This window comes from Fundulus heteroclitus, chromosome 22 (genome assembly GCF_011125445.2).
Source record: "Fundulus heteroclitus isolate FHET01 chromosome 22, MU-UCD_Fhet_4.1, whole genome shotgun sequence".
In the NCBI taxonomy this organism is placed as follows: Eukaryota; Metazoa; Chordata; class Actinopteri; order Cyprinodontiformes; family Fundulidae; genus Fundulus; species Fundulus heteroclitus.
This window is the reverse complement of record NC_046382.1, coordinates 38,052,419-38,079,975: the sequence shown is the minus strand read 5'-3', so window position 1 is coordinate 38,079,975 and position 27,557 is coordinate 38,052,419. Positions and strand designations below refer to the sequence as shown.

The 27,557-nt window shown below is 38.4% G+C and overlaps 1 protein-coding gene across 1 annotated transcript in view; it reads left to right on the top strand.

The window, feature by feature from the left end:
- LOC105933297 (GDNF family receptor alpha-1-like) overlaps positions 1 to 26,944 on the top strand; it is a gene marked incomplete at its 5' end in the record, with an annotated part of 37,349 nt that extends 10,405 nt beyond the window's left edge. The window contains 3 exon segments of the mRNA XM_036126255.1: positions 12,593 to 12,774; positions 18,990 to 19,031; positions 22,376 to 26,944. Of these exon segments, the coding sequence (XP_035982148.1) occupies positions 12,593 to 12,774; positions 18,990 to 19,031; positions 22,376 to 22,516 (365 nt within the window).
- Positions 26,945 to 27,557: the final 613 nt, after the last annotated feature.

Here is a 27,557-nt window from a genome sequence, read left to right as displayed (position 1 = left end):
AGACAATTAATATTCCGCAAATGAATATATGTAGACCGGGTGATGGTATTGATGTGAGAGGTGAGTGATAGAATGCTATCGAGGATGACAGCCAGACTCTTGAGCTCAGGTGAAGGGGAGACTGTAGAGCCAGCTGAGAGAGATAAACTCTCAGCTTTGGATGGTACAAATTTGGTTCCTACAAAGGGCATCTCAATTTTGTTACTGTTTAGTTTTAAGAAGTTAGTGCTCAACCAAGATTTTATTTTGGATAGGCAGGAGGCGAGAGAGGATGTTACATTTCATAGAAACATATTGCCAAGGACAGGAAGACAAAGTGAAAAGTAATGAAAAGTAGGGTCCCAAGGCAGAGCCCTGGGGCACTCCAGTTTTGACAGTGGATGGATGGCTGGATGGGAAGTAAAGGACTTTAGTTGAATGAACTGAGTGAAACCAGAAAGGTAAGAGTAAAATCAGCCAAGGGGGTTGTGTAGAGAGCAAAGCAGACTCAGTTGCATCATAATATAGTTTCATGATAATAAGTTAGTATTGTATAATAATTTAGTATATTGTAATATAGCATAAGATACTTAAATAATGTCACAATAATATCACAATATGAGGTTTTCCCACTGCGATACTGCTCTTGTCCATTTACTGACACATAGACAAATGAGGAAACCAACACACTCTTTCCCATCGAAACAAAAATCCCAACCACTTTGTCCATCGTTTTTGGTTTAAAGGGCAATAAACAAGGAATCATCAAATGGATTACAAAACCTATGCAGTCTGCATAGGTTTCAGTAATGTTAAAAGAAAGATCCTAACATTGTTTTCTGGTTACACCAGTTTGAAAATTGGTCAAATCTGCCAAAAGGTACGATTGCATTGTTAATTCATCTTTTATGGATTCAATCTATAAAATAAAACAATGAACCAGAAGACACCTGTGACAAGCAGCCTGTTAATCACTGCGCTCCTAAATCACTGTGTACTTTAGGAAATCACAGACGGTAAAAATAATGAGCTTTAGTGACAACAAGGGGAATGAGCTACTGCCTGTTTTTCTGCTCTGCAGGAGCAAAGTGGATGGTTTGGTTTTCTCCAGTCAGAATGACAGCGAGCAGATGAGAAAATGCTGACAAGATGCAGCCTCGTTTTCACCAACCCCCTTCCATTTATCTTCTCCACTTCCATTATTCTTTATTTCACCCTTCTCCTTTTTTAGGTTTTATCGTTGTTTTACAATTCTGCATTTAAAAAGTTAGTCCGGCATGGACAAAACAAGTTTCTGTTCCTGGTATTAGGACAGCTTGTGTAAATCAGACTGCATATGTTCTACATAGTGTCCAGATTTAGCGCGCTAAAGTCTCAAAATGGGATTCGTAAGAGAAAAGAAGGTCAATGTAGGTTAATCAAATATCTCAGTCTGTTATTTAATGCTATTCAGTGTCTTGTCACTTTTAATTATGATTCTCAGTTCAGTTTTCTCGTTCTTTTTTCACTGCTTCCATATTTTTTCGATCGCTCCGTATTCACTTTACTCGTTACCCGTCCTCCTTCCGCTTCCATCTCACTTCGTGGCGCTCATCCTTTCGTTTCTGGTCTCAATTGTCGTCCTTTCATGCCCGGCCTCGTTCTGCTCTCATTAAGCTTGCTCAGCAGTAACTGGAACTGACATCTCTAAAGATCCTGACACACACCAGCTACGGGGTCATGACAAGAGAGAAAGACAGGAAGAGGGGGGGGAAAGACAGAAAGAGGATTTCTTGTCCATGCGCCCCAGTTTAGAACTCCTTATTGTGAAGAGTTATAATTTCCTTAATTAAGACAGATTTGAATTCGTCAGCCTTTAATTCTGAAGTGTGTAACCTTCTTTGGCTTCTGACCCTATTAAAAATAAAGCCAGTAGAGTCTGCGATTTATATTTTCCTCATGCGGTTTTTCTCTTAACTTGATAGAAGCGCAGAGAATATCTGGTGAGAAGATAGCAAATCCATTTCTGCCCTGTAATTTGTCTTACAGTTTATCAGCGTTGCAGTGCGACTCTTCAGCTGAGATTTGTATCTGCTGCTTTAATACTCTCAACGTGACACAGATGCTTTAATGTATTCACGGCTTTTTCCATTGCTCGCTCTCTGGATATGCAAAGGTCACAGAAGGCAACTGGATTCCATCTTTACAACAACCCTTGTTTGTGTAAAGCGAGATATAACGTGATAATGCAGGCGTCCGTGTGAGAGCCGTTCTCCAAATGGTAGTATCTGCTGCGGTGGGAAGATCATATCATGTTTGTTGAAATTCACTGTCTGGTTTCTGCTGGTAGACAGGACATGAGTGTTTGGCTCCTGTGTTTGCAATTTAAAACTGGGTCATTCTTTTTAACTAACATGATTCAACGTTTTGCATATAACGTGAACTCAACTATGGTTGAGTGGATTGACGATTCTTCTACGATCTGCAACCATAAAAGTCCTGTCAATGTTTTTTTTTTTATATATATAATTTACAAACAATAGGAAAACCTATTTATCAGATAACCCAAATTTAGGAGCTACATTACCAACAAACCAACAGACAAACTGGTTAAACTTTTACATTAAACTAAAGCAACTACTTTAAGCTATAGTTGGTCATCCTGTGATGAATTAGGAGGAATCCTATATGAGCCAGACACGGAGCTGATGCAAAAAATGTATTAAAGGAGAAGGTGGGTAATCCAGGCAAAAACAAAAGCACAAAGGTACGGAGCTGGCATCCAAGTTGACACAAAAGGCTTGGGCAAACTCAAAAACAGAAACAGATCAGAATGGGTAACGGGCAGGTAAACAGACTGAAAAACAGGCGCTGAAGGACTGACGGAGTAAGTAGAGGCTAAGCAAGACATCCTGGCAACAAACAGAAAACTAAGGCGAGCTTAAATAGGCGAACGGAAAACAGGAGAGCAGGGCGGGACTAATTAACCAAAACAGGTGGAGGTGATAAAAGGAGCATACAGACTAATAGACAATAAGCCTAAGGTAGAGAACAAGAAAAATACTAAACAAACACGAGCTGAAATAAAAAACTAATAACAAAGACCAGCCAACTAAAACAGGCTAAACAGAAATCCAATACAAAACAAGAAACAGAAATGAATCCTAAGACAGAAAAGTGGCTAAACTGAAAAAATAACCTGAACCACAACAGAACGTTACACATCCTGTACAGAAAACCTTTTTGTAATACTGGGTGAAATGGTCCTTACATCCTGACTGTAGTCAATACATTATGCAGACCTCTTAACCGCTATGGAAAGTTCAACGTGAGATTAGTTTATTTTTTTGGAGTGGGGGGTTGTTGGTTGGTAGGCGCTCTGCTTTGCTGTCTGGGGGCGTTTCGCTGTCATTTGTACCGCCTGCTTCGGTAGTGACGCTGGAAGAGTGAATCCAGTCTAATTTTTAATCAACTAGACATGGAAGTAGCGATGTTTTACTTTTGTTAAAAAGTGAAAGAGGAGTGTCGACACTTCATTGTTCAGTTAGTGGGTTAAAACAGAAAAAGAAACAAACGACTGTTCTCCGTTATTGTTTCAACATACCAAGCCTGCCTTATATCAGGAGAACTACGACTGTTTAAACCCCATTCATTTGCGTCCGATAGTGCACCTTCTCAACAAGTGTGATCGTTTCCAGATTTATGACGAAAATCCATTTTGCTCTGATCGTCACTCATCTCCAGAAATTCTGTCTGCTGCAACAGAAGTTCCACCTTCCTGAGTCCATTCCAGCTGTCTGCTTTATTCTTGGAAAACATGTTTTGTTTCTAGATAGATCTGTATGAATGGATCAAGTGAAACAGACCCCAAATGTACAAATAATCACTGATTAAAGTTAAGACCGAAATATTTACAACTCTGATCGCAAATTATTGATGGCCGCCAGCTCCGCAGAAGGCGGGGTTTACACTGAGGTTAGCTTTTCATTTTAATCAATGAATGAATCAATAAATGTACACCAATAGCATAACGCTACGCAACAGATAAATTAGACTGAAGTTCTAATTTCAGACGCTTATACATCGCGGAAGTATCCCAAAATAAGAGTCGTCAAAAGTAAAGCACCATGGATGATGTAGTTGTGACAAGCTAACAACCTAAGAAACTAAAATAATTGATTTCCAATCAGATAAGGTCAAGACACGGACTTTTAGGTCATCAAAGCATAGGCTATATTACTGATAATTTAATACCTTCCCCATACATTACTGGTAATTTATCTTTCTTTAGTTATTTACCTATGACAAAAGTTCTTCTCTCCACAGAATCACGTCACTGTGTAGCGTACTTTCAGCATCTGGTATAAATGTACACTTTTAAAAACATGCCCGTAAACAGCACTACTTACGTTACGTATCTGGTCACCCTACCGGAGGGGCGGAGTGATATTACACACTTGGGAGGAATATGTAATGCACCGTGTAATCCGGTGCGTTTTATATGTGGACAAAGACACGCATAGATACCTAAATTCACAGTGCGCCTTATAATCCGGTGCACCTTATAGTCTGAAAAATATGGTACTCGTACCTTTTAATTAATTTTATTGTTTTCACCATTAATGAAATTTTCAACTCTGGGGTTTTAAATATGTTTAAACACACATAACAATTTGATTGGCTGTTGGTCTGCATAATCCTTCCTCCAGCCAAACAAAATAGTTATTTCCTTTTGATTAATTAACCAATTAGTTGGTTATCTGATTGAACCACTTTTGTTGTACTAGAATTGGTGCTTTTTGAAGAAAAAAAAAACACATGAAACTAGATATATTCAGTATTAGTGTTGATTTCGCACTGAAATGGTTAGTATAGCCACATTACCAGGTTTATTCATTCTTCGGGTCATTGATTTTTACATGAGTTGAACTTCACTAAGGAACATGTACATACAGTGGAAAATGTTCCAGGACTTTACACACACAAGGATAGGAAGCCATAGCAGTGCCTCTGTTTGCAATTTACGTAGGAAATCGTACCGCTGAAAAGACCGTTCCAGCCTGCAGAGCAGAGCACTAGTGTAGAGAAGAGATATACTATCCCCATACTTGTTCTTGCCTGTAATTTACTCATTTCTGAGTATATTTCTGCTCATGTGTTGCCATAATTTGAGAAGAACATTGGTAAAAACTTCATGGAATAAATTTTTTCACTGATTTAAAAACCATAGATATAAAATCCAAATTATCTGTTTGTGATGGTAACGCGGTTTTGTAAAAAAAAAGAAGTCAGTTAAGAACTTTTAAATATAATATCTATGGGGAAATACAGTACCTTGAAAAATACCCCCTTGGTATTTTTTAACTTTTGTTGCTTCACAGCCTGAAATTAAAATGAATTTTTGGAGAGTTTGTACCTTTTCATTTTAGAATTTGCCTACAACTTTGAGAATGTCCTTTTTTGTTGTGAAGCAAACAACGAATGGGAGAAATTATACCTTTCCTAATAGGTGTGTTTATACTGACAGATCACGTGACCCTTAGATTACACACAGGTAGACTTCATTTGACTAATTATGTGACTTTCAAAGGTGATTGGTTGCACCAGAGGTTTTTAGGGGCTTCATTGCAAGGTGAGTGTGTACCTCTCCACGCCAAGTCTCATTTCTTACTTTTGTATATAGGTTTTTTCTCAATTCACTTAACCAACTTAGGATATTTTTCCTAGTCCATTACATAAATTAAGAATAAAACAAACATTCAAATTACAAATTGGAAGGTAACAAGCTAGGTGAAAGGGCAAGTGGGTGAATACTTTTGCAAGGCACTGTATTTATTGACTTGTTATATTTTTGTTCATTAGTCTCTACTCAGTGAGCAGTGACTGTAAACTGGTTTTATGTCTCCTGACTGAACAGGAACAGAAATACTGCTCCCTCTCCTGTGGAAAGCCAAACGCTCCATCTCAGAGTTTATTATGCAAATGCACTGGAGGATTACTGCTACACCCTTATATTAATACTTTCAAGTGTTGAAATTTAATCTGTAAGAGGTCAGGTTAAACCAGTGGATCTTTTTCCGGCATGCCCCCGTTCGGAGAAAGACAAAAATTCAAGCAACACCTCTCAAATAAGATTATTGTAAATACGTTTCAACTTTATAGAAGCTATTTTTTTGGAAGCTGTTGTCACAATGTTTCTTTACATCCCAAAAACACGTTTTTCGCTGGTCTCTACCCATAGAACTGAAGCACACTTTATTAAAACTGAAATGAGAAACTCACTAATTAAATAGCACCTTCTAGTCATACTTACCACTCAAAGCACTTTGCACAGGGGCCACATGCACCCAACCTCAGTAACTAACATGCACATATTTGTGTCTTTTTTTCTTTTCTTATATTTATTTATCAAGGGACCATGTCAGGGTGAAAGTTCACTGGCCTGTAAACAGTCTTATACTGTAAATGCCCCCAAGAGGTTGAACAATGGAAAGCTGAAATAAAAAGATAAACAAAATTAGGTCAGACTGTGCTATTGTTGGAGTCATTTGAACCATTCAGAATGAATCAGTGCAGACAGAGTGTCTGCGTGGTGTGGAATGAGACCAAGGAATTTGACTATCAGGACATTGCTGTTATATTTGCTGCGTATTTGCTATTTTTTTTCATGCCATTTGCATTGGATGTTATAACTGCAAGATAAGACAATCATGCTGCAGAACTTTTCAACATGCACAAAAAGTATCTGGGAGCCTGGCTTTGCTCAGTTGAGCTGTATTTAATTAAAGATATGGATCATTGTATGTAAATAAATCCATTAACATTGCACGGTAGTTTTGGTGAAATTTGATAACCACATTATTACTTAAGATTCTATTTTTAAATTCAGAAAAGGAACCGTAAAAGCATTTTAGTAGAGCAATAACTGACAGCTTATTTTATAATGAAGAAAAATGCAGTCTACCTCGTTTGTCAACTATCAAGTTAAATCTATGCAGGGAGAACCCACAAATACAAACTCATGAGAGATCGGGATTACAACTTCATCAGTAGCTGTAATGTGCCTGGTTGACACTCTTTTAAAACAAGGCAACCTCCACTTTTTGATATTTTACTAAAAGGAATCTAAAATCGTACTCCTGTTTATTGTCTTGACTTTAGATGGTTGATCATTGTAACAGTTCTCTCCCTCTCAGTCCTCCGTCAATCTAATGTTAGCACTCTTTGTATTTTTCCGAAACTCTTCATTTCTGTGTCAGGTTCTGTCTTATTATCATGTAAGTGCAGTTTGTTTGTTGTGGAGCCCAAAAACTCTATCCTGCGTGTCTTCTTGATTTTCCCCACTTGACAAAAGGAGCACACATACACAAAATAAAGGTATGGCCTTATGTTGAGGTGAAATCATACAAATAGGGCTAACTATTTTACTGGGGATTTGATTCTAGCTTGTAACAGCCTTGTAAATCTGGATTTGGAAGTTAAAGATGGCTAATTTGTCATTGTAGTAGTCATATATTGTGTTATTCTGGCAAAAGAAACTCGTTTAATCAGGGGAAACAGAAGGAACATTAAATGTGCAAAAAGGGCACTCAGGCACACAGAATTCTCTGTCTACACAGCCTACTGTAATTAGACTTTAGGTGAGGAGACAGACAAGACAGAAAAGAGCCCATCAATACTCACAATGTGCTCATCAGCCTTCTGCTGTCTCGACATAAAGCTTCCAGCTACTCAGTCAGATGCAGATAAGCAAAAACAAAGTATGCACATGCTCTCTTTAGCAAAATTGCATCCAATCTGGCCATTAGGATACTAAAAAAAACAACTTCTGTACTGAATATTTCATCGCAGAAATGAACACCAGCATGTTTTTGATTAAATTCTTTGCTCCGAAAATGATTAGGACAAAAAGAAAAAAAAGAGGAAAAACAATGGTGCGAAAACAACATTATCAGTTAACCTGCCCGGCAGTTTTTCAATCAGCATAAAACCCAATTAGTGCAGTCATTTTCTGCTTGTAATCTGGGATTTTTCACACAGGCCGACGGAACGCAATTGCGAATGTTTTTCTGTGTGATAGGACGGACTTTTTAAGGATGTGTCCACTCTCCTCCAAATTGACTTGGTTCAGTCACGGTATTAAATTAGCTGAGTGGAACTAACTGAAAGGTTCTTTGTAGGTCAGAGTGAGTTTAATCAGAAGCCATTTCCACAAGAGGAAGAGCAAGGAAAGACGGGAAGCAATAAGACTTAGTTCTGACCAGCTTGCCTCTTTAAATACATGTCCAATCAATACCCAGATGTTTGTTCTTGAAGGGCACTTGATATAATGTCTAAATATCCACCTGAATAAAGTTTAGTGTCAGATAATGTTAACCTGCTTATTGATGAAGTTCTAAATGAATATGGCAGTCTATAAAATCTGTTAGACATTAAGCTGCTCAGGGACATTGAGAATAACTCAGACCTCTTCAGGTGTTGCATACATTGTCACCATCCACACTTAATTAAAGCTAAATTGAAGTAAAATTAAAGCTCAAGTTGTAGACCTTTGCGACGTTGGTATCGAAAAGGATGAGATGAGCAGATCCAGACTGAAATTTGAGGTTCAGTAAGGATGAGGGTTAACCCTCATGCATGTTCATATTTTCCAGCTGTGATTTTTCCAATAATCAGGGGATTTTTGCAATATTTTATACCAAGGCCCAGGATCAGGAGAAAAACTGAATGAGCAGGAGAAGGCCAGAACAGAACTGGTTAGATGTCCTTGAAGTCTACAGTTCCTCCTTGAGAGCTTTTGATTTCTAACTTTTAACTTGTAAAATACGTTAGAACTATCTAAATTTGGTCAATTTATATTATTCTGATGACATACCACTATATTGATTGCTTGATAGATAAGGTGAATACAAATGTCCCTGCAGTAAAATTCACTCTAGAAAGCGACTCAGATCCAATAACAATGTGCTACATGTGGTTGTCACGAACAAGAGATTTGAGGACCCAGTATTCAGCCAGACAAGAGAGGTATAAGCAAAAAAACAGGATTTATTAATAAACAGGGACAGGCAAGGCTCAATGGTCAAAAAGGCAGTCCAAAATCCGGTACACGAAAGGCAGTCCAAAACAGGCAAAAGTACAGACAAGGACAAGGCAAAACTCAAAATATCCCAAGGCAGGTCCAGGTCAGAAAAACAGGTAAGCAATCATACAGGGCAAGAAAATCAGGCTCAGGGATCAGGCTGGCTCAGAATCAAAAAGGCAATCGGGTCGGTATCAACAGTGCTGTCAGAATTCAACGCTGGATAAGACTCACCAAGTGGCTCGAAATGATCTGGCAGATTGCAGGAGGAAGAGGCAGGTATAAGTAGGGGAGTGAGCAGGTGAATGGAGTGAAAACTAATTACTGACATGGGTGGAGCTAATCGGGAACAGGGAAGTGACTGGAAGTAACTGAAACTGATTGGATGGTGACTGGAGAAGAGGACGGGGTGTTGTCTACGAGGTGAGCTGGCAGATGGCTGGCAGGTGAACTGAGTGACTGATTAAAGGCTGGATACAAAGAAGTGAACTGAGCAGGCCAAGTGACTTAATAACAAACTACTCCATAAACCAAAACAGAACAGACTAAACAAAACACAAGCTATAATAGAAACCAAACAAGAAAGAACCCCAAACCAAAACTGATTTTAATTATTAGAGTTAACTAATAAATCAAAATTAACAAACAGCCAAAACAAAACCCAAATCCTGACAGTGGTACTGAATGTTTTGTCCAAGAGTTCCGCCAGCTATTTGCTCCTATTTAACTTCTGTTTCACAAAAAAAGGTAACTTTGCCCGCAAGCTGGATTGAATCCCGCTCCTGCCTCAACCATTCAGAACTGAACCAAAAATCGTTCGGGCAAATCATGTTGCACTATCATTGTTTAAGTCGGGACATACAGCTGTGATGAAAGCCAGAGCTGGCGAGCTCACAGGCGAACCAAAATAAACATGGCAGCACAGGAGGACGCAGACGTAGCTGCTATCACGTCTGTTTTGTTTCTTCTTTGAGAGAAAAACAGCAAAAAGTGCCTTGACCAGCGTGACCTGTTGTGGTTACTCGTGGTGCCTGCCTCTTACAGTATTCTCATTTGATACCGTGGTAGGCGGGCACTAGGTGTCGCTTTGCCCAATCAGCTGAGAAGGTTCTGGTGAATATCCCTCCTTTCCCTAAACGGATTTGATGGGAGAGCGCTATAGACTCAAAAACAGCTTCTTTTCAAAAGCTGTTATGGCTATCACCTCCTGCTGAGAAGGTTGTTGTCTGGATCATGTTACAAACACACCACTGGTAATGCCACTTTGCACACTCTAATTTCTCATGTCTGATTACATAGTTCTGTAAATGAAGGCTTAAGATTACTGCACAATATTTACTGTGGGCATGAGTGTATCAATGAGAGTGTGTTGAATGTGTAGTTCATGCAACAACACAGTAAATCCTACAAAAAAGGGACCAGATATTGGATTTTTGGACTTATTACGAGTGTTAGCAGACCCTTAAGGCTATTTCCTCTCTTTGAGCTTCTCAGGATGTGTGTTTGGTCAGTGCAATCAACTGATTTCATCTATATAAAAAAGTGTGTAAATATGTCTGTTGTGCCTGCGTGTTATGTTATCTGTGTACATCCTGAGCTGGTGTCTGACCCAAAAAGTGTTACCGTGGTAACACATGGCGACAAGAAAGATTCTTGATTCTTAAAAATCTGGCTTGCGAGTTACATCTCGAAAAAACCTGAACATTGTGAAAAAGTTCATTATTTTTGGTCCCTCTGAAAGTGAAACTAATATATAGTACAGATCCATTATACACAGAGTGAATTAGTTCAAGCCGTTATTTCTTGTAATTTTCATAATTACGGCCTACAGATAGTGAAATGCCAAAATTCTGTATATCAGACAATTAGAGTTTTGGGGGGGAAAATAAATAGTGGAATCTCATGAAGTAACACAATAATTATTGCATAAGTATAATATATTGTGTATTCTATACATTTTCATATCATTATTGTAAATGTGTCTATGAACCTATATATACCAACAAAGAACTGCCCATCAGATTCAGAGGGTTTGAGCAATTTGCAATTCCTATACATCAGGTCACAGTTATCCTCCTTTCACAATATGACTTTCTGCAGCTGAACAGGCAAACACAAAATTACTTTAAAATACCATCCCATTCAAAATCCAAATAAGGTATTTGCATACAGAGCTACATGTCGGTAATAGCAATCAAATCAAGCATTGCTTAAAAAAAGGCTTGATTTAAAAATCAATTATGTTGGACAAATGTTACAGAAGTGCTCATGCAGTCTACCGCATTGATGTCACCACCAGCTTTCAGAAGACAAAAAGAGGCGGTCTTTAAGGATTTGACCCCTTTTCGCCCCAACATTAGCTGACATAGCCATTGTCAGCTTGTACGCTGTATGCATGCATATGACCTAATTTTATTATGACCAAAGTGCACCAGAGGCTCTGTTGGATTTCAATGCATGGAGGAAATATTTCTTGAAATTTTTCTTACATTGTTGTTTAGACCTTGATTGAAGTTTTATTTATTTATTTATTTTTTGCCCACTAAGAGAAGAACAAGTGGCTCTGGGTTTCTCCTCATTTGTTACCAGTTATATTTCATTATAAAAGTCATAAACCTCTTTCCTCCATCTTCCTTCCCCATAATCCCTTTTAATCATCTGATAACATGGCTTCCTGTCACCCACGTGCCCAGTTTCATCTCTACCTAGTTACCCCAACCTGCTGAACTAAGTTGGAGACCTAGATTTATCAAAGCTATATTTAGTGTATTTTTAAACTATATCTTTTTATTTGATTACAGTTTTTTTTTTTTGGGGGGGGGGGGGGGTTGTACACAGCATTATCGTTGCATTTTTGCAGGTCACAGAATAAAAATTAAACGATTACACTTAGAACAGCGTTCACTTATCTTTGGACAAATTAACGGCAAGATACAATTCCTCATTAGACGCGATTGCACGACATTTGACATATGTACTGTATGTATGAACATTTTTGTGGGGTTACAGACCTGTTATGCAGATCAACCCGCCCCTCCTTTACTGCAGCATCAGGGTCATAATTCACTGTTAGAGGGACGCATATCATTATATTCAAACAGCAGCTCTGTAAAGCTCAGCTATTCTTCTGATGTGTGCGTTTGTGTTGTACATCAAAGCCACAGTAGCCTATTAATAGGGCCGCTAATGGACTCTAATGGTAAAAAGTCACATCAGCACTGAGGTTTTTGACGGTGTGGTGAATTTATAATGTAAGGAAGTGATAACAAAACCTAAGTACCTTCTAACTCTCCTTTAATTGTGGTTGCAACATAAAGTTTTATTTGAACATGGGGAATAACAAGCTCGGGATCCGCGATATGACTCAGGTTGGTGCTAAACTGACGCCATAGAAATCCTGATGCGCTGGACGTCTGCTTTACCAGCTCAGCTTATCTAGCACTGACTCATCTAAAGTGATCCAAAGTAACTAGAGACAGTTGCAGCGGAGGGATAAACTTTTCAGATCGCCATATTGATGACTGGGTTTTCTTGCTGCCATTTCTTCCGTAGGTAACGCCATCCAGGCCTTTGGGAATGGAACAGACATCGGGATGTGGCCGCCAATATCCCCCATCCAGACCACCACCTCCATCACCACACCCTACCAAAGAAACCGTGACCGCAACTCCAACAACATAGACAACCACATTAATGCTGACTCCAGCCTCTACCACTTCTGTGGCAACTTACAGGTGAGACAAGGGGGTTAAAGCTGGAGTCTGAGGAGACAGCTCTGATTGCTCAATAGTTAAAGCTGGTTTTGGTTGTATCTGATTGGTCAATGTGATGAACTTAAAAAAAAAAAAAAACATCTTACAAGCATATATGTTCACGTTTTATCTCTGACCTTGCCATGTGTGTTGGCATATGTAAAAAGTCATTAAATGGGTCTGAGCATTAACTCTAGATTAAATTTTAAAGCCTTTACATATGTAACATTTCCAACTTTCTAAAGTGTAATTTCCTAAAACCTTCACAGCATACATGTGTAGTTACTGTTGTTATTTAGCCGCTTCGCTCTGATGGATCAAAAGACAGATTCAGATGTTTTGCTTGGTTTCCTGAATGACTTTTCCTTGGAACGCTTAAAGTCTCTTTGATTTGTGGAAAGAGCCATTGTGCAACCATACAGTGAGCAGATGGACTCGTTTAGAGTCACCAGCCTTGCACGTACAAATATAAACCAGTGCTCTCAGTGACACACGCCAACACTGTCCGTCCTGATAATGAGCTTTGGTGGTGCAGTGATGCGTGCGTGCTTCCAGCGCGCTGCTCTGATAGCGTGCCAGCCACAAGTCAGAGAGAGCTGCTGCTGCGCTTAAGCGCTTCATATGCCAACATCAAGAGCAATGTTGTCAGAACCGATGCACTCCGGGGACGGACCTGTCAGAAAGTCGAGCTTCCTTGTTGATCTCTCCTTGTTTTCACAAACATAACACACACGCTAATAATTAACCCGGGACTCCAAAAGCCAACAAGTGTCCAGCCAACTTCACAAGGCGTGTTTGCTTTTGCATTAAAGGGACAGCTTGTGTTTTTCTTCTTTGAGAATCACAAAATTCCTATTTGGGATCTTTTAACAGAGGAGCCCAATAAAGAGCAAATGTCTGTCAACTCATTAGGATAAATATCCTAGATGTTCCAATAAAAAGAAAAAAAAACCTCTGTCAGGGTGATACAAGAAAGGTGGTGAATGCATCATTCTTTTTTAACAACGTCAGATATATCTGACAAAACTGGAAGATGCCGGCTAGGTTAGAGGAAACAGGAAAACACTAAATCTGCCATCATCTTCTTTTATCCATTAGAACCAGTCATCGAATGTAGTTTCATGAAAATATCTTTTTTGTTTTATGCAAGTAGGAACTGCTATGGATAAATATGTATACCTCATGCTAATGTGACTTTTATAGAATGGTCAAAATTAAGCATATCTGGAGCGCACAAACATGAGGCCTGTATATGTATTTTAATCCGCTGACCTTTAAATCTTTGTTCTCCAGACAGTTTGGTGGTTGTGTATGATCAGATATTTTGAAAACATGTAAATATATTCATGTATTTCAAGAAAAAAAACACATATTTCCTGGAATATCTAGGTTTTAAGACTTTCATCCTACTTAAAGACAATTAAGATTCTTTGAGTTTTAATCTGCTATACTCATAAAGATAGTTATAAAAAACGTTGGCTTTTCAAAAGCAAAGTCAACAGAAATACTTACAGTTAAAGAACTTTAATATGCATGAATGTCTAAATGAGCATGTCCATGGAAGCTCAAGTATTCAAGTAGACATTAGCATGTGAGAGATGGTATAATAGTTCTTTATCGGGTCAAGAACCTGCGGAACCAGTAACATGTTTTGAATTTATTGTCTGATGAGATAAAAACTGAATGCACAAATCTGTCAATCATTTCCTGCTGCCACATAAATGGAAATATGAACGTAGAACACCACTTGAGAACTTGGTGTAAATCATCAAATATTTTAATTAAATTTTTTAGTGCATCAGCAACTTCCTGTAAACAAGTTGGTTGTGTTTTATTGAAGCTAGCCAGGTTCATCCTCTTTTGCCTTAAAGCACATATTAAGTCCGGTCAGAGCCTAAGCACCACACTTCACCAGATATGGGCCAACATTCTGCTCTTTCATTAACAAACTTCCTCTGTTGGCTTACTGTTGACCAACTAAAAGTTGCTAAGAAGAAGGGCCCCCTGTGGTCACTTCATATTTAGATGTGTCAGACACATTTGTCTTGATTCGTTGCCTTTTGTTATCCAAAACCCAAACAGCAATGACATGTTATCCTGTTTCACTTTGAGCACATGTTTAACACACACTTGCTGAAGCCATGAGTCCAGCCTCATCCATTTACAGTGAGGACGCAGTAGTCATTAATACTCGGACGTGCAGCAGCTGTGTAGGGACAGGTTGGTAACCGTGCCATTTTTGAAACAGACATAAAAAAATTGCTTAACGTTTAACCAGTTACATGAAAAATACTGCTCGTTATGTTTAGTTAGCGACCAAAACAAACCATTTTACTGCAACGCTCACCCAAAGTTGTGCCCATAACCATTCTTACAGTAACATTACCAGGGATCAGGTCTATGATGAAAATGAGACTGTGTCTTTCAATGAGACACATCCGTAAAAATAAAGGTTATGAATGAAGAAAAAGGTAAATTACTGTATTTTGATCAGTTTCCAGGGTTTTCTGATTAGAAATCAGTGGCTCTCTGTTTTCCCGCAGTATGAATAAATGACATGACATTCAGCCAGCCACTCTGCTCACTCATTACAAAGTTTAGGACAAAATCAACTGTAACAAATAAGGCAGGATTTGAAGGAGGGTAAGGGAGGAAGTAAATAAATAAGAAGTACACAGCTTAATGCTAGGCAGCTGCAGCAAAGACTGGAATCTTGAGCTCCCCGTGTCTCCATAACAATCATTAGATTATGTCTACATCAAAGTAAGAAAAAGTATTTTCTGTCTTACTGTTGAGCCTTGACTTTGTGCTACGTGCTTTGGTCAAATAAGGTTCAACTTTTTGATATTTCATCAAGCAGATTATGTACCCTTGTATTTTATATATTTGTGTTTGCAACCTGGCAAAATAGGGAACAGTACATCAGGTTTGAACACTTTAGAAAATGTTCTCTACGGACATTTTCATTGATTTACGTGAGAGGGCTGTGTAGATACGTCATGTCACGCAAAGGATTGTGGGATACCTTAAGGCTCTCAAGGACTGAAGTTTGAAACCACAGCACTAAATAAGCAAGGCAAGTCAAGTTATTTGAATAGCAAATTTCAGTAACAGGACAATTCAAATTATCTGGCGTTTACTGCACAAAACTGCACACCAAGTCATCAGACTCAACCGTTTTTTAAAGTTATGTGGAGCTCTTATGATTTTAGCTCAAAAACCCGCATTTTAAATCTGCTGGTTATCTGGTATATTTATATTTACATTTTCTGTATTGTTTGTGTGTACATTACACACAATACATAAAAAATAGCAGCATTTCATGTTTTTTATCTCTCCAATTCACATTAACATTTTTCTCAGCTGTCAACGTCTACCTAGGCAATATTAGTCATTAAAGTGTTAATGCAACAAAAAAAATCTTTTTGTATTTTTACTGCAGTTTGGAGACTGAGTTGGAGCTAACCATAAAGAAGTTGTTGAAAGAATATGAAAAGTCATTAAATTAAATGACAGCAATCCTCTGTTGGGAAGAACAGGCATTCCTCCCACATAGTCTTATTGATTTTGTGGATGTAAATTTAGAATAGGAAGGTTGATGCAATATGCAGGAAAGAGAAAAAGGATCCAATTCGTCCTTATTCTTTGCTCCATAATGAAAGTTTACTTTTTTTCTAACAAATAAAGTAGAAAAAGGGCCTGGGGAAATGGTCTCCTGGGGCAGTAATTAATTAACCTATATGGCCATCCAAATTCTTACCAATTGTTTAAGTTATTATATCTTCAGAAATTCCTTTTATGGGGAAAAAGGTAAGTATAGGTTCTTAAGCAGCAAACAGTAACAGTTAGAGGCGGTCCAATATCTGCAGCAACCTATTAGAAGTTGTACAAGTTATGCTCTACCCACCATGAATCCTGCTCTATGTTCTGCTTTCATTCTCACGACCAATGATCTGAAGGAATTACTTCTTTGTTGGATGATTGCTCACTCCGTGATCTCCATCCAGGCGGAGAACAGATGTAAGATACAGTGTGACCTTTATGTAACGAAGGGGAGGTAACAGTGGTAGATGGCAACCTGCAGTTGAAGTATAAGGGAAAGTTTTCATTATATCCCAAAAAGAAATTAAAGTTGCATATTTGTAATAGCAAACAATTTCATTCTAATATAAATCTAGGAGTAATGCAGGATAGCTCGTAAAGCTATTCTTCAGGTGCTTGTGATGGTGGATACGGAACATTACTCTTGTGTATTGTACAGGATTAAGAGGGTTCATACATTTTCCGTTTAATGAGATTCATGGGGAATAGCTGAGAGGAATTTATCACAATATCATCAAAGTGCATTTTAGGTAGAAAGCCAAGATGATTTCAGTCCTTCTAACTGACAAAACATTTAAGGACCCTAAACTCCATGTGGACATAAAACAGAACTGCACAGTTTGCATCGCAACCAATGTAATATCAGATCAGATGGATAATGGCTTTGGCGTTGCAGGCCCACTGCTGTCGGAAGGACATGCAATCCATCCCATCCTGGATGTAGACAGTGGTGTGATGCGGAACTGAGTCAGCCCATAACTGTTGTAATTGACGCTCGAGATCCGGCAGATGGGCACTGAGTCAGAGTTGACGTCTGAGCTGGTCCACAGATGTTCTACTGAGGAGAGATCGGGAGGACCTTTATCAGTCTGACCTGAGGACCAAACATGATGCAAGCTGTCCATAGTCGCAGAGGTTGTGCCTCTGTGGGCGCTGCTTTGCTAAAGGACTGTACCAGGCCTCTGCCTGGTGAGGGGATAAGATGTCAGCGGTGTAGTGATGTAACATCAGGATGCCCTGATCAGGATTTTTTAAATTTCCAATTCAAGTCATTTAAGAACAGACCCTGGCAATAAAGTATAGTCCTATTAAGGTTTCCTGGTTTTTGCTTTAGGAATAGGTAGAGTTACAGTGCAGTCACATATTATCAATCAATGATGATCCAGGTGCTGTAATCTCTTCGACTTTCCATTGTCCTGTTGTTCCATTGTCTGTTGACGGCAACAGCTGTCACAGAGAGATATGTCTGTAGATGGCAGGAAACAGTTTTGCTGCCCTCGTCAATGCCACCTAATTTCTACAGGCCAGCCTCAATAAACCTTTCCAACACCAATTACTTTAAAGGTGCCATGACATTACTATATGATTTCTTGTAGTTGATATTGCTCCATATTAGAATCTGAATATTTTATTTGTAAAATGTTGTATGTAAATTCTCCAAAGAATTGCAGGCCAGATTTCCCTACATTTCTAGTAAGTTTGATCCTCTCCCTTCAATGGCACTGACTGCTCAAACGTTGGTCAACACTGGTGATTCAGAACTAGCATGTGTTGTTATTGGATGATTGCATCCAGCAGTTCTTTTAATGGAAACATAAACTAATGGTTGAGGCAGGGCTGAGCGACATGTAAAACATTCTATCAAAATATGTTAGACAATAGATAACGATAGATTTGTCACTGGTTTGTTTTTACACAAACTTAAAATTAAAAAAGCTTCAATGTAAATCTGAAAACAGCCATGGTAACAGAAAAAGGCAGCAGACTTTCTCTATACAGATGATACGTCTCGCTGTCTGAGGACTCATCATGAATCACTGGGCAATAATTTGTCTGCAAGGCGTCCTCTATGACTGGTAAACACGATCACCATTTTGACTGACTTACGGGCATTTGGGCAACATCTGCATTTGTACCACTTCACACCTGGATTGGACTCCTTCCAGGTGCAGAACTGTTTTGAGCAGTGATTATGTTTCTTACCTGTTATGTCAATGTGAAATGTTCCCTTTGTCCAGATTCGTTTAGGCAATTATAGGTTGAAACAAAGACATTTCCTCTAGCTGTGGTATATTTGCAGTCTGCACTCAACACACTTTATCGTTATGACACACCAGCCTTTAAACATCATTAACATTTAAGCTGTTTATCGCAGCTGGTGCAGATGACACATTTTGTTGTTTAGTTTTCTCCACAGATTCTCTATCAGAGACAAGGCGGGACTTTAAAACACAAATCTTACATTCAGTCAGAAGAAACATGTAAAGTTTAAAGGTTATTTTAGGTGTCTTTCAGGATTGTTAATAATTTGGGACTTAACTCTACATTGTATTTGGATTATGAATCTTATTTTTTTGTCTTTTGTCTCATTGCAGGCTCAGAAGCTGCATTCAAACGCCACTGTTGACGTCTGTTCGGTAAGATCATTGCCTATGAATTCATACATTCTGAATAAATTGGAAAATAAGTGTAGCACCAAATAACTAAAATCTTAGCGAGTTGTATTGCCAACAAGAATCCTATTTTGAAGATTTGTTGTTTTATTGCTCTATAATTTTAAGTTTAACTTAAAATTAAAAATTATCATGCTATTAAAAGAGTTTAAAAAAAGTATGTTCATTTACGATACTGAAATATTTGGATAATATAGGATGAAAGTAATGCTACACAAGTACCTCTGTTGGCCAGTTTGGATCTTGTGATCATTTCTTATAAGATACAATATTTAGAGCCTATTTTTTGTTTGAAATTGACATATTTTTGTCCCTAAATTTTAGAACGCTGCCAAAGCCTACCACTTAGAAACCCTGAACACATGAAATATCTAACAGTTTCAGCCTTTTCTTCAGGAAAACAGTTTTATTTAGGAATACCAAGCAATCGGCTGAGTGATCAAATCATCACAGGGTCCAATCCGACCTCACTGCTGGAGGTGTCTGACCTTCCTCTGACTGTGATTGCCAGAGCAATCTTTCCTGCCTCCTCTGTAAACTCTTGGTCTTTGTAGTTCCTTTGAGGCTGAAATGGGATCGTTGCTTATCTCTTGGCTTTTAAAGTTCACTGTAAATGTCATTCTGCAATAATAAGCCACTGTTATGCACTGGACTGACATTTAGTGGAGGCAGAACCGGGTCGCTGGGAGATGACCCAGCCGTTGGCTCGCAGCATTATAAGCAGTGAAGCAGAACACACACATACTTCTGGATGGTGGCCCATGCAAATTCAAATACCTTCACATATGACTTTATTTCACATCATGCTGTTATAGTTACAGAAACAACCTTTCCTTGTACTTCTGTCACACTGGATAAATGTATTAGATTAGGTCAACGTGTAATGTAAACCTTTAAGCCTATATCTGAATAAAAGTGTGATTAAGCCATTTCTAAAAAAAAAAAAAAAAACTTGCTGAAACTTCTTTAGAGTTTAGAATAAATGCGTCACTTCTACATTTATTTTGAGGGGAAAAAACTAAATATACAATATTTCGTATAATTTTTCTACAACACAAACTATAATAACTGCAGTGTCTTAAGGCAGTGGCCTGTAAACAGTCCTTATTATTATTCTTTCAGTTGCAAATTTATTAACACTAAGTTCCTATAGAACAGATGATTTTTGATGCGGGGCTGGTAACACTAGAATGCAATGACTTCAGCTACATCTGCTGCTCTTTCATGTATCTGACTCCAAATTGTTGAATATTTAAGATGAACTTAACTTCTCCTGTACTTTGGGAGTTAAACTAAAGTAAGCTTGAATTTTGTTTTGACAATAACCCAAGGAAAGTTAGATTTGGATGTGATGTAAACTCTTCTAATTAGGATGTATGTAATTAAATAATGTGTGCTTTGCGCAATAATCTAAAAACATTATGAATCATCAGCACTTAAACTGTAGCACAATGACTGGATAATAAAAAGTTATGAATTTATACCAAAGCCTACGTTTACATTAACATCAGTGTAACTCAGAAGATCAACTCTGATGAATACAGCAACAGGGCGAAAAAATAATCACATGATTAAAATAAATGCTGGCACATAAAAAACATTTTAGTAAATGGGAGTAAAAAAAAGATTACTTCAACGGTACAATATTGATGCTTAAACTGATAAAAACAAGTTTTTATCAGCCAAGAAATCAATGGATTTGGACCAATTTTTGACTAAAAGTCCTTTTTTAGTTATGAAAACAAACTTTGATCATTTTGTGAAGTATGTAGCGGTGATGTTTGCAAAAGCAGGTTGTTTGAGTGAGATTATTACCTATAAAAATATGTCTCAAAATGTATTAAATTACATTTAATAAAATTTAGGCACAGAACTAAATTAAATAGGTTTTTCATTGGATGCACAGAATTCAATGTGTCCAGCTTTTATGTTATTGTTTTTAGTTTTGACCAACGTCTGATGCAAAGTCTGGGACATGGGCACCAGATGATTTTCAGTGGCTTCCATGGTTGCAGTTGCTGGTTTAATTCCGCAGTGTGAACATGCAGGCCAGGTGCACTGCTTACCTTTGGACACACAACTTTCACTGCAGTTAGTTTTACTCACTAGGAAATATTAAACAAGTGTTCTGGCATTCACAGGAAATGGATGCCCACACTGACTCTGGTTCTGCTGGGCGTTCCTTCTTGATAAAAGAGAGATTTCATTTCCTCTTTCACATGCATGCTCTGTATGAGGGATTGCTGCGAGGATAAAGGCTTGATGCAAACACATATGCACTGCTACAACCTGCTTATTCAAGAGGAGGGATTGCTGCAAAGTTAATGACCCAATCCAAATAGTTGGGTTTTCCTTAACTAGAAAACGTTTTACTGATTGTCCCACCGAACCGATTGCTCTGTGTTATATCTAGGTTCGAATCAGGCGAGAGATTTGGTACACCCTGGACAAGTTGCCAGCATTCATTGGGCACACAAGCAACAACTATGCCTATTAACTCATACATTAGAGACTATACAGAGACTAATTAAACTAGCATGTTTTTTTGAAGAAGAACACAGAAGAACACAGAGAGAACCCACGCATGCACAGGGAGAACATGCTTAAAGCCCAGGTGGGATTTGAACCCGGAATGTTTTAGCTGCACGGCAACAGTAGGCAACTAATCACTGCACCACTATCCAGCTTCCTGTTGCAACCACAATGTTACACTGCTTTCTCTGTATTGTATAAGATAGACAGACATGCGTTAGGACTTAACTGAGCATTGGAAGGACATTGATGCATACCTTTCAAAATTCCACCTAGGCTGACCTGACCACAAAAGGAGAGTATTTAAGGACTGTTTTAACTCTAGATGAGGGCCAGAGATCTGCAGCTCAGGCGGAACAATCTTTCCACGTTATGTAAGAGCGCCTGTAAAGAAAGCCATTATTGCAAGAACGAAAGTCCTGTTAGCAGTTGCTCACAATACTTCTAGGGGACACAAGTGAAGTTTATTTGTATGGCACATTTCAGCAGCAAAGTGGTTCAAAGTGCTTTACATCATGAAAACAGGAAAAACATCATAAACACATCGAAACACTACATTGTATAAAGTGAAAACACAAATACACATCAAATAGTGGCCAATGCTCCTGTCTATACAGCATACATGTGGAAGGATCTATGGTAAAACTAACAGAACAAAAGTAGGCCTCCCATTCGTCAGTAGCCAGTATTACTCTATTAGGACTTAGATGCTGACTGAAGTTTTTTGCATCATGAGTCCTTCAGAATCATTAAACATTTGCTATCTTTGCTTGTAGTCTGATCCACAGGCTCCGAAGGTAGATGGTCCAAGCGCATCCAACGCCATCCTGAGAGACTCAGCCGTCTGCAGACAGTCCGTGGGCGTCACCTCCCTGCTGCCCCTGCTGCTCTACTTTGGAGCACGAGGCTACTTGTAGCCCTGCTCCTTAAAATCTACAAATTATGGACTAAGAAACTCATATTTGTATAAAAGAAAGCAAAACAAGAAATGATATCCTTTTTTTCCCCCCCAGTAACTTCTGTTGTACTTTGGTTGACCCTGGATCTTTTGATTTACACTTTTTTCCCCCCATCTGTTGTTTTTGCATTGCGGCTTAGTGCTTAAAGGGTGAATTATTAGGCGTTTTAACTTCATTTTGGCTGTTAGTTAGACATGTGGATTCAAAGCCACTATGAAACTGCTTGTGCAGGCAGATGTGACAAAAATACTCTGAGGACCACGATTCACTAATGGACAAGCAAAGACCCTTGGAACACAATGTAAATTAAAATCCGTTTTCAGAGTTGTCCATTGAAGTTTCACCCATGTCTGTTTGTGTGTTGAGGCTATCGGTGGGATTGTTTGCTTAAGAGTCACAGTACGTTCAGTAAAAGCTACAACTTATCACTCGGGCAGCCTTTTTGGTGTTGTTCAGTCTCTTATGTGGTTTGTGTATGTTTTGATAATGATGTGCTCTGGTATTTTACATTTTTATGAGCTTAATGACAGATTCCAATGCACATTACCTGCTTAAAGACATCCCAAGAGTTTTATCATTCGTGCCCAATATGTCTTTACTGTAGCTCATACTGAACACTAATGTCATCTGATATAAGCACACATGGCAAAGTCCCACAAGCATTACACACATTACACACGCAGACAGTTAAAGCAGAATACGGACACATGCATGGATAAAGTAGCGGGCCTGTTGCTCCCCGTCTTTACACCTGGACTCAGCCATTGGTCAAAGTTGGGTGCACTCATCTGTTACTGCATATGCCTATAATTCTCCATGCTTTAGTTTCTTTATAGAAGGTGACAGCAAAGCTGCTGAACAATCATCTAACGGTTGGATCGCATGCACTTTCTGTCTCTGAGCCTGGGAGAACAAGAGATGCCAAATAAATAGGCTTAAAGTTGTCAACCATGTCCGACTCTCTTGCCTTAATCCCCCCCAAAAGTCTGCGCTTCCTTACTGTCTCAGAGCGTTTTAATTGACCATTTAATGAAAGCTTTCAGCCCCACACCCTGTGCAAACTGGGAAACACAACAAACAAGGATTTCCGACCAGAATCTCAGTTTGTTAGGCGGTGTTATATTTTCTCTGGTCAAATAATGACCATAACCAGTTTTTACGGTGCCTTGCAAAAAGTAGTTCCACCCCTTGAACTATTTAACATTTTTCCACATTACACCAGTAAACATTACTGTATGTCATGTGACAGACAGGCACATAGTCATGCATAATTGTGAAGTCAAGAAAAAGTATACCCGGTTTTAACAGAATTAATTTCTTCTTCAGTTTTTCCGAATGGCCTAAGCTCAGTTTAGTTGGTTGTGGAGCATCTGCAAACAGTAATTCTTCAGTTTGGTCAAAGATTCTTAATTTGACTTGGATTGGATTTTCAACTAGGCCACTCTAAAACATTATTTGATCTAAACCATTCCATTTTCACCCTTAGCTAGTATGTTTGGGTTTATTATAGGGCTATTAATCTGTTAAATAAAATTTACTATCCATCCATCCATTTTCTAACAGGCCTATTCATTGTGTAGTTGTCATAAAACGTACAAATTACTCACAAATCTGTTAAAACATTTCGAGTCAGCTTTTAATAGATAATTTAGCTCATCAATTAAGCCATCAGCTCAACAAAAAATTACTTTTAATGTTGTTTTTTACCTTTGATATACTTTTGAAAAGCTGTGAAATAAAACAGTAGATTGGCTGTGTTTGACATTTGGTTAAAACAGCGTCATCCACTGTCACTCAGTCACAGTGACTGCTCACTGTAAAGCGTGTGCAGTGTAAGGCAGATGTTTACATGGAAGTCTTGCAGCTGCTGTCGTGTTGTTCCAGCTGCTGTCATGTTTCAAGCACTGTCTGTCCCAAGTGCTGTAAACTTTTTCTCCGTCGTCCATTCTTGTGTGACAGCCTAGATGTGCTGGGCACCTGCCTGTGCATACTGGCGCTCAGTATATCATATTATCATTGGTAGCAGAAGTCCAATGATCGCACGTGAGAGGGACATATGAGAGGACATATTTAACAGGCTTTGCGTCGTTGCTTTCTGGTTTTTCAATGTCTCCATTCTGGACCTTAACGTTTGCCCTGCAGATGAATGATCCTTTTCATCACTAGCTTGACTGAACAAATGGAAGCGTACAGCAATGCAGAAGTGAATTTTCGAATTATTTTAATGCAGCAAAGTAAAAAAATGTATAAAATTATGCAAATAGTTAATGCCACCATTTTAATAGCCCTAGATTATTTTGCTTAAAAGTGAACCTCTATCTCTGGATTAATGTCCATTATTCGCTGCTAAAGAAAAGCATTCCCAAAGCATGATGCTGCCGCCTCTGTAAATCACAGTGGGCATAGGTTCAAGGGGTGTGAAGACTTGTAGCAAGGTAACAAGGCTCATTAGGAACCGTATCTAAATGGCAAAACGTTTGATGACTACACTGTAGTCTGCTCAGTACGTGTCTCTGTAAAAGTCACTTTGAGCTCACTCAGATTAGGTTTCAAGTCTTTTTAGCATAAAGATTGATTTTTACACGGTGCAATCCCTCTGCAAAGTTAAGGTGCGTTTCAATTATAGGCATTTTAAATTTAGTAGCTGTTTCCTGCTTAGAAACTTCACTTAGACGCTAACAATGCAAATACTCTGAGACACCAGAATACATTTTTTGTTGTTGAGAAAACAATACCATTGTCCAGTTTACACGGCAGTAGGGAAGTTAGTGGTTCTACACACTATTCATTCAGTATTGAGACCAAAACATAGAGGATGATCTATAATATTATTGTGTTAATTATGTTTTTTGATGGAACATTTTATCCTTGGCTCAGTTCGTGAAAAAGCATATTAATGTATGAATTTGTATTGACTGCAGAAAAACAACATCCTGCCAATCAGGAAATGACCAACCACATGAATAAAACAGCCCTTATAACCAAAGCATTCTTCCATCTTACCCGGTTACATCTGCTGAGCTTTGACTGGTCTGTCGCTGCCTTTAGCTGGAGCTGAGCAACTAGTAAACTTTCACCTTCATCCTCCGTTTTCTTTTTGTCAACTTGTGTCGTTAACATGAGATTTGCAGGACGTTTAAAAAGAGAAATCTATTTGAAAAGCATCACGTCATCACAAGCAGCGCTTTAAGTGGCGGCACCTTTTTGGAACTCTGCAGAACACACACACAGTCTCTGATTCCTCCCAGAGGAAATCGAACCTTTTCCATGTCAGACCTCCGCCCAGCTTGTGACCAGGATGTCACCTCGGCATGTTGAGCTTCTCTCTTCAACCGGTCAAACTACGACGGGAGCATTTAAGACTCGCTGCTTAGGTTCGTGTAGCTTCTCAGACCACAGCTAATGTATAGTAGAACCTCAATGTTATTTACCGAGCATAAACACGGTATATGCACTGTATGTACTTGGCTGAAACATTTGAATCAGGCAAGTTAATGTCTAATAATATTCTATTTTGGAGCATTGTGAACTATTTCAACTTTCAAATCCAGCTTAGAGTAGAAGACATAAGCCAGGATATCGTTTTTTTTTTTTTTTTTTTTGTATGCCAACCTTAATGTATATTTCTCTCTTTATGTATATGATTATGGAATATTACTGCATCTGAGAAAGAGGAAAACCCTCTCCTTGTAGTTAAAACATATTGTTTGTATGATAAATCCCATTTATGAAGTTGCTGGAATGAGCAGTTCATTTCTTTCTGGCTGAGATTGACACTTATTTTTCTATCTTTTATTTACTGATTTGTTTTTATTTCGATGAGCTGAAGGGAATGAGACGGACCCTGTGTTTTCTATGCCTGCTTCAGGCCGATATTGTAATTATTTTTGGTTTCAACTAATTACATTCATGATGATGGGCAAAAGGAAAAACTTTGATGTTAAAAAGGGAGTAAATCAATAGAAGACCATTCCATAGTGTACCCAGATTTAACATGGAGACTCCTCATAAGGTGATGGTGAGAAGTTTGGATGGAAAATATTGAGCAAAAAAGCTGTCCCATGTTAAACTTCTCACTCAGAAACAATTCTGAGAAGGTTTCTTTTATTTTCTATATGAATCCTAATGTATCCTCCCAGATTATGGAAGGTAAGATTAAACTATTTTTAAAAATGGTTCATCTGAGCTCTGAGGAGCTGATTAACTGAAGATGGCTAAACATGTTTGCTGTTTATCACCATCCCATCCGTCGCCTGGAATGACCAGAAGTTGCTACTTTCAAGACGATGACTCCCTTGACTGTCCGGCATCATTAACTTCCTAGCTTGTGAAAATGTAAAATTTATTGTACAAAACTTCTAATTAAAAACTGTTACTTCACTCAAATTGTGTGTGATGTTTTTTCTTTATATTTCACTAGAGACTGATTGAAAGACACGTAGAGGTGACATATACAGTCCAATAAGATGTGAGGGTTAATCATTTCCAGAGATTTTGGAGACTTTCCATGTTTGTTTCTCAAAACTGCGGGAAGAGTAATATGTTTTACCATGACACAATTGTGAGTTTGATGCCTGTTTCCAATCCCCTCACATTTTGATGTGCCCCTGGGCAAGACGCCTAATCCCAAGTTACCAAACGAAGTACATTTCAATTAAGAATCTGAGTGTAACCGAATCAAATGTGGCTCTAGTGTAAAATGGCCAATATGATTAAAAATGCGCCATATGAATTCAAAGTGCTGTTTTGAACATTTTAAAATCCCATAAATGTTCAAATCTTCCATCAGTCTAAAAGTACAGAAAATAAATAAAACCAAAATTTGTCTCACACCCCCATATTTTTTCCCTTTTTTCACTCAGGGTTCAGATTTTGTTTGTTTCCTATAAAACAAAAGATGTACAACATAAAATCTTTCTGAAAACCTTTATAATTGATAAAAAGTATTCTCACAAACAAGCAGCTAAGTGGATGTGTATTGTAGTGTTTCTTTTTCCAT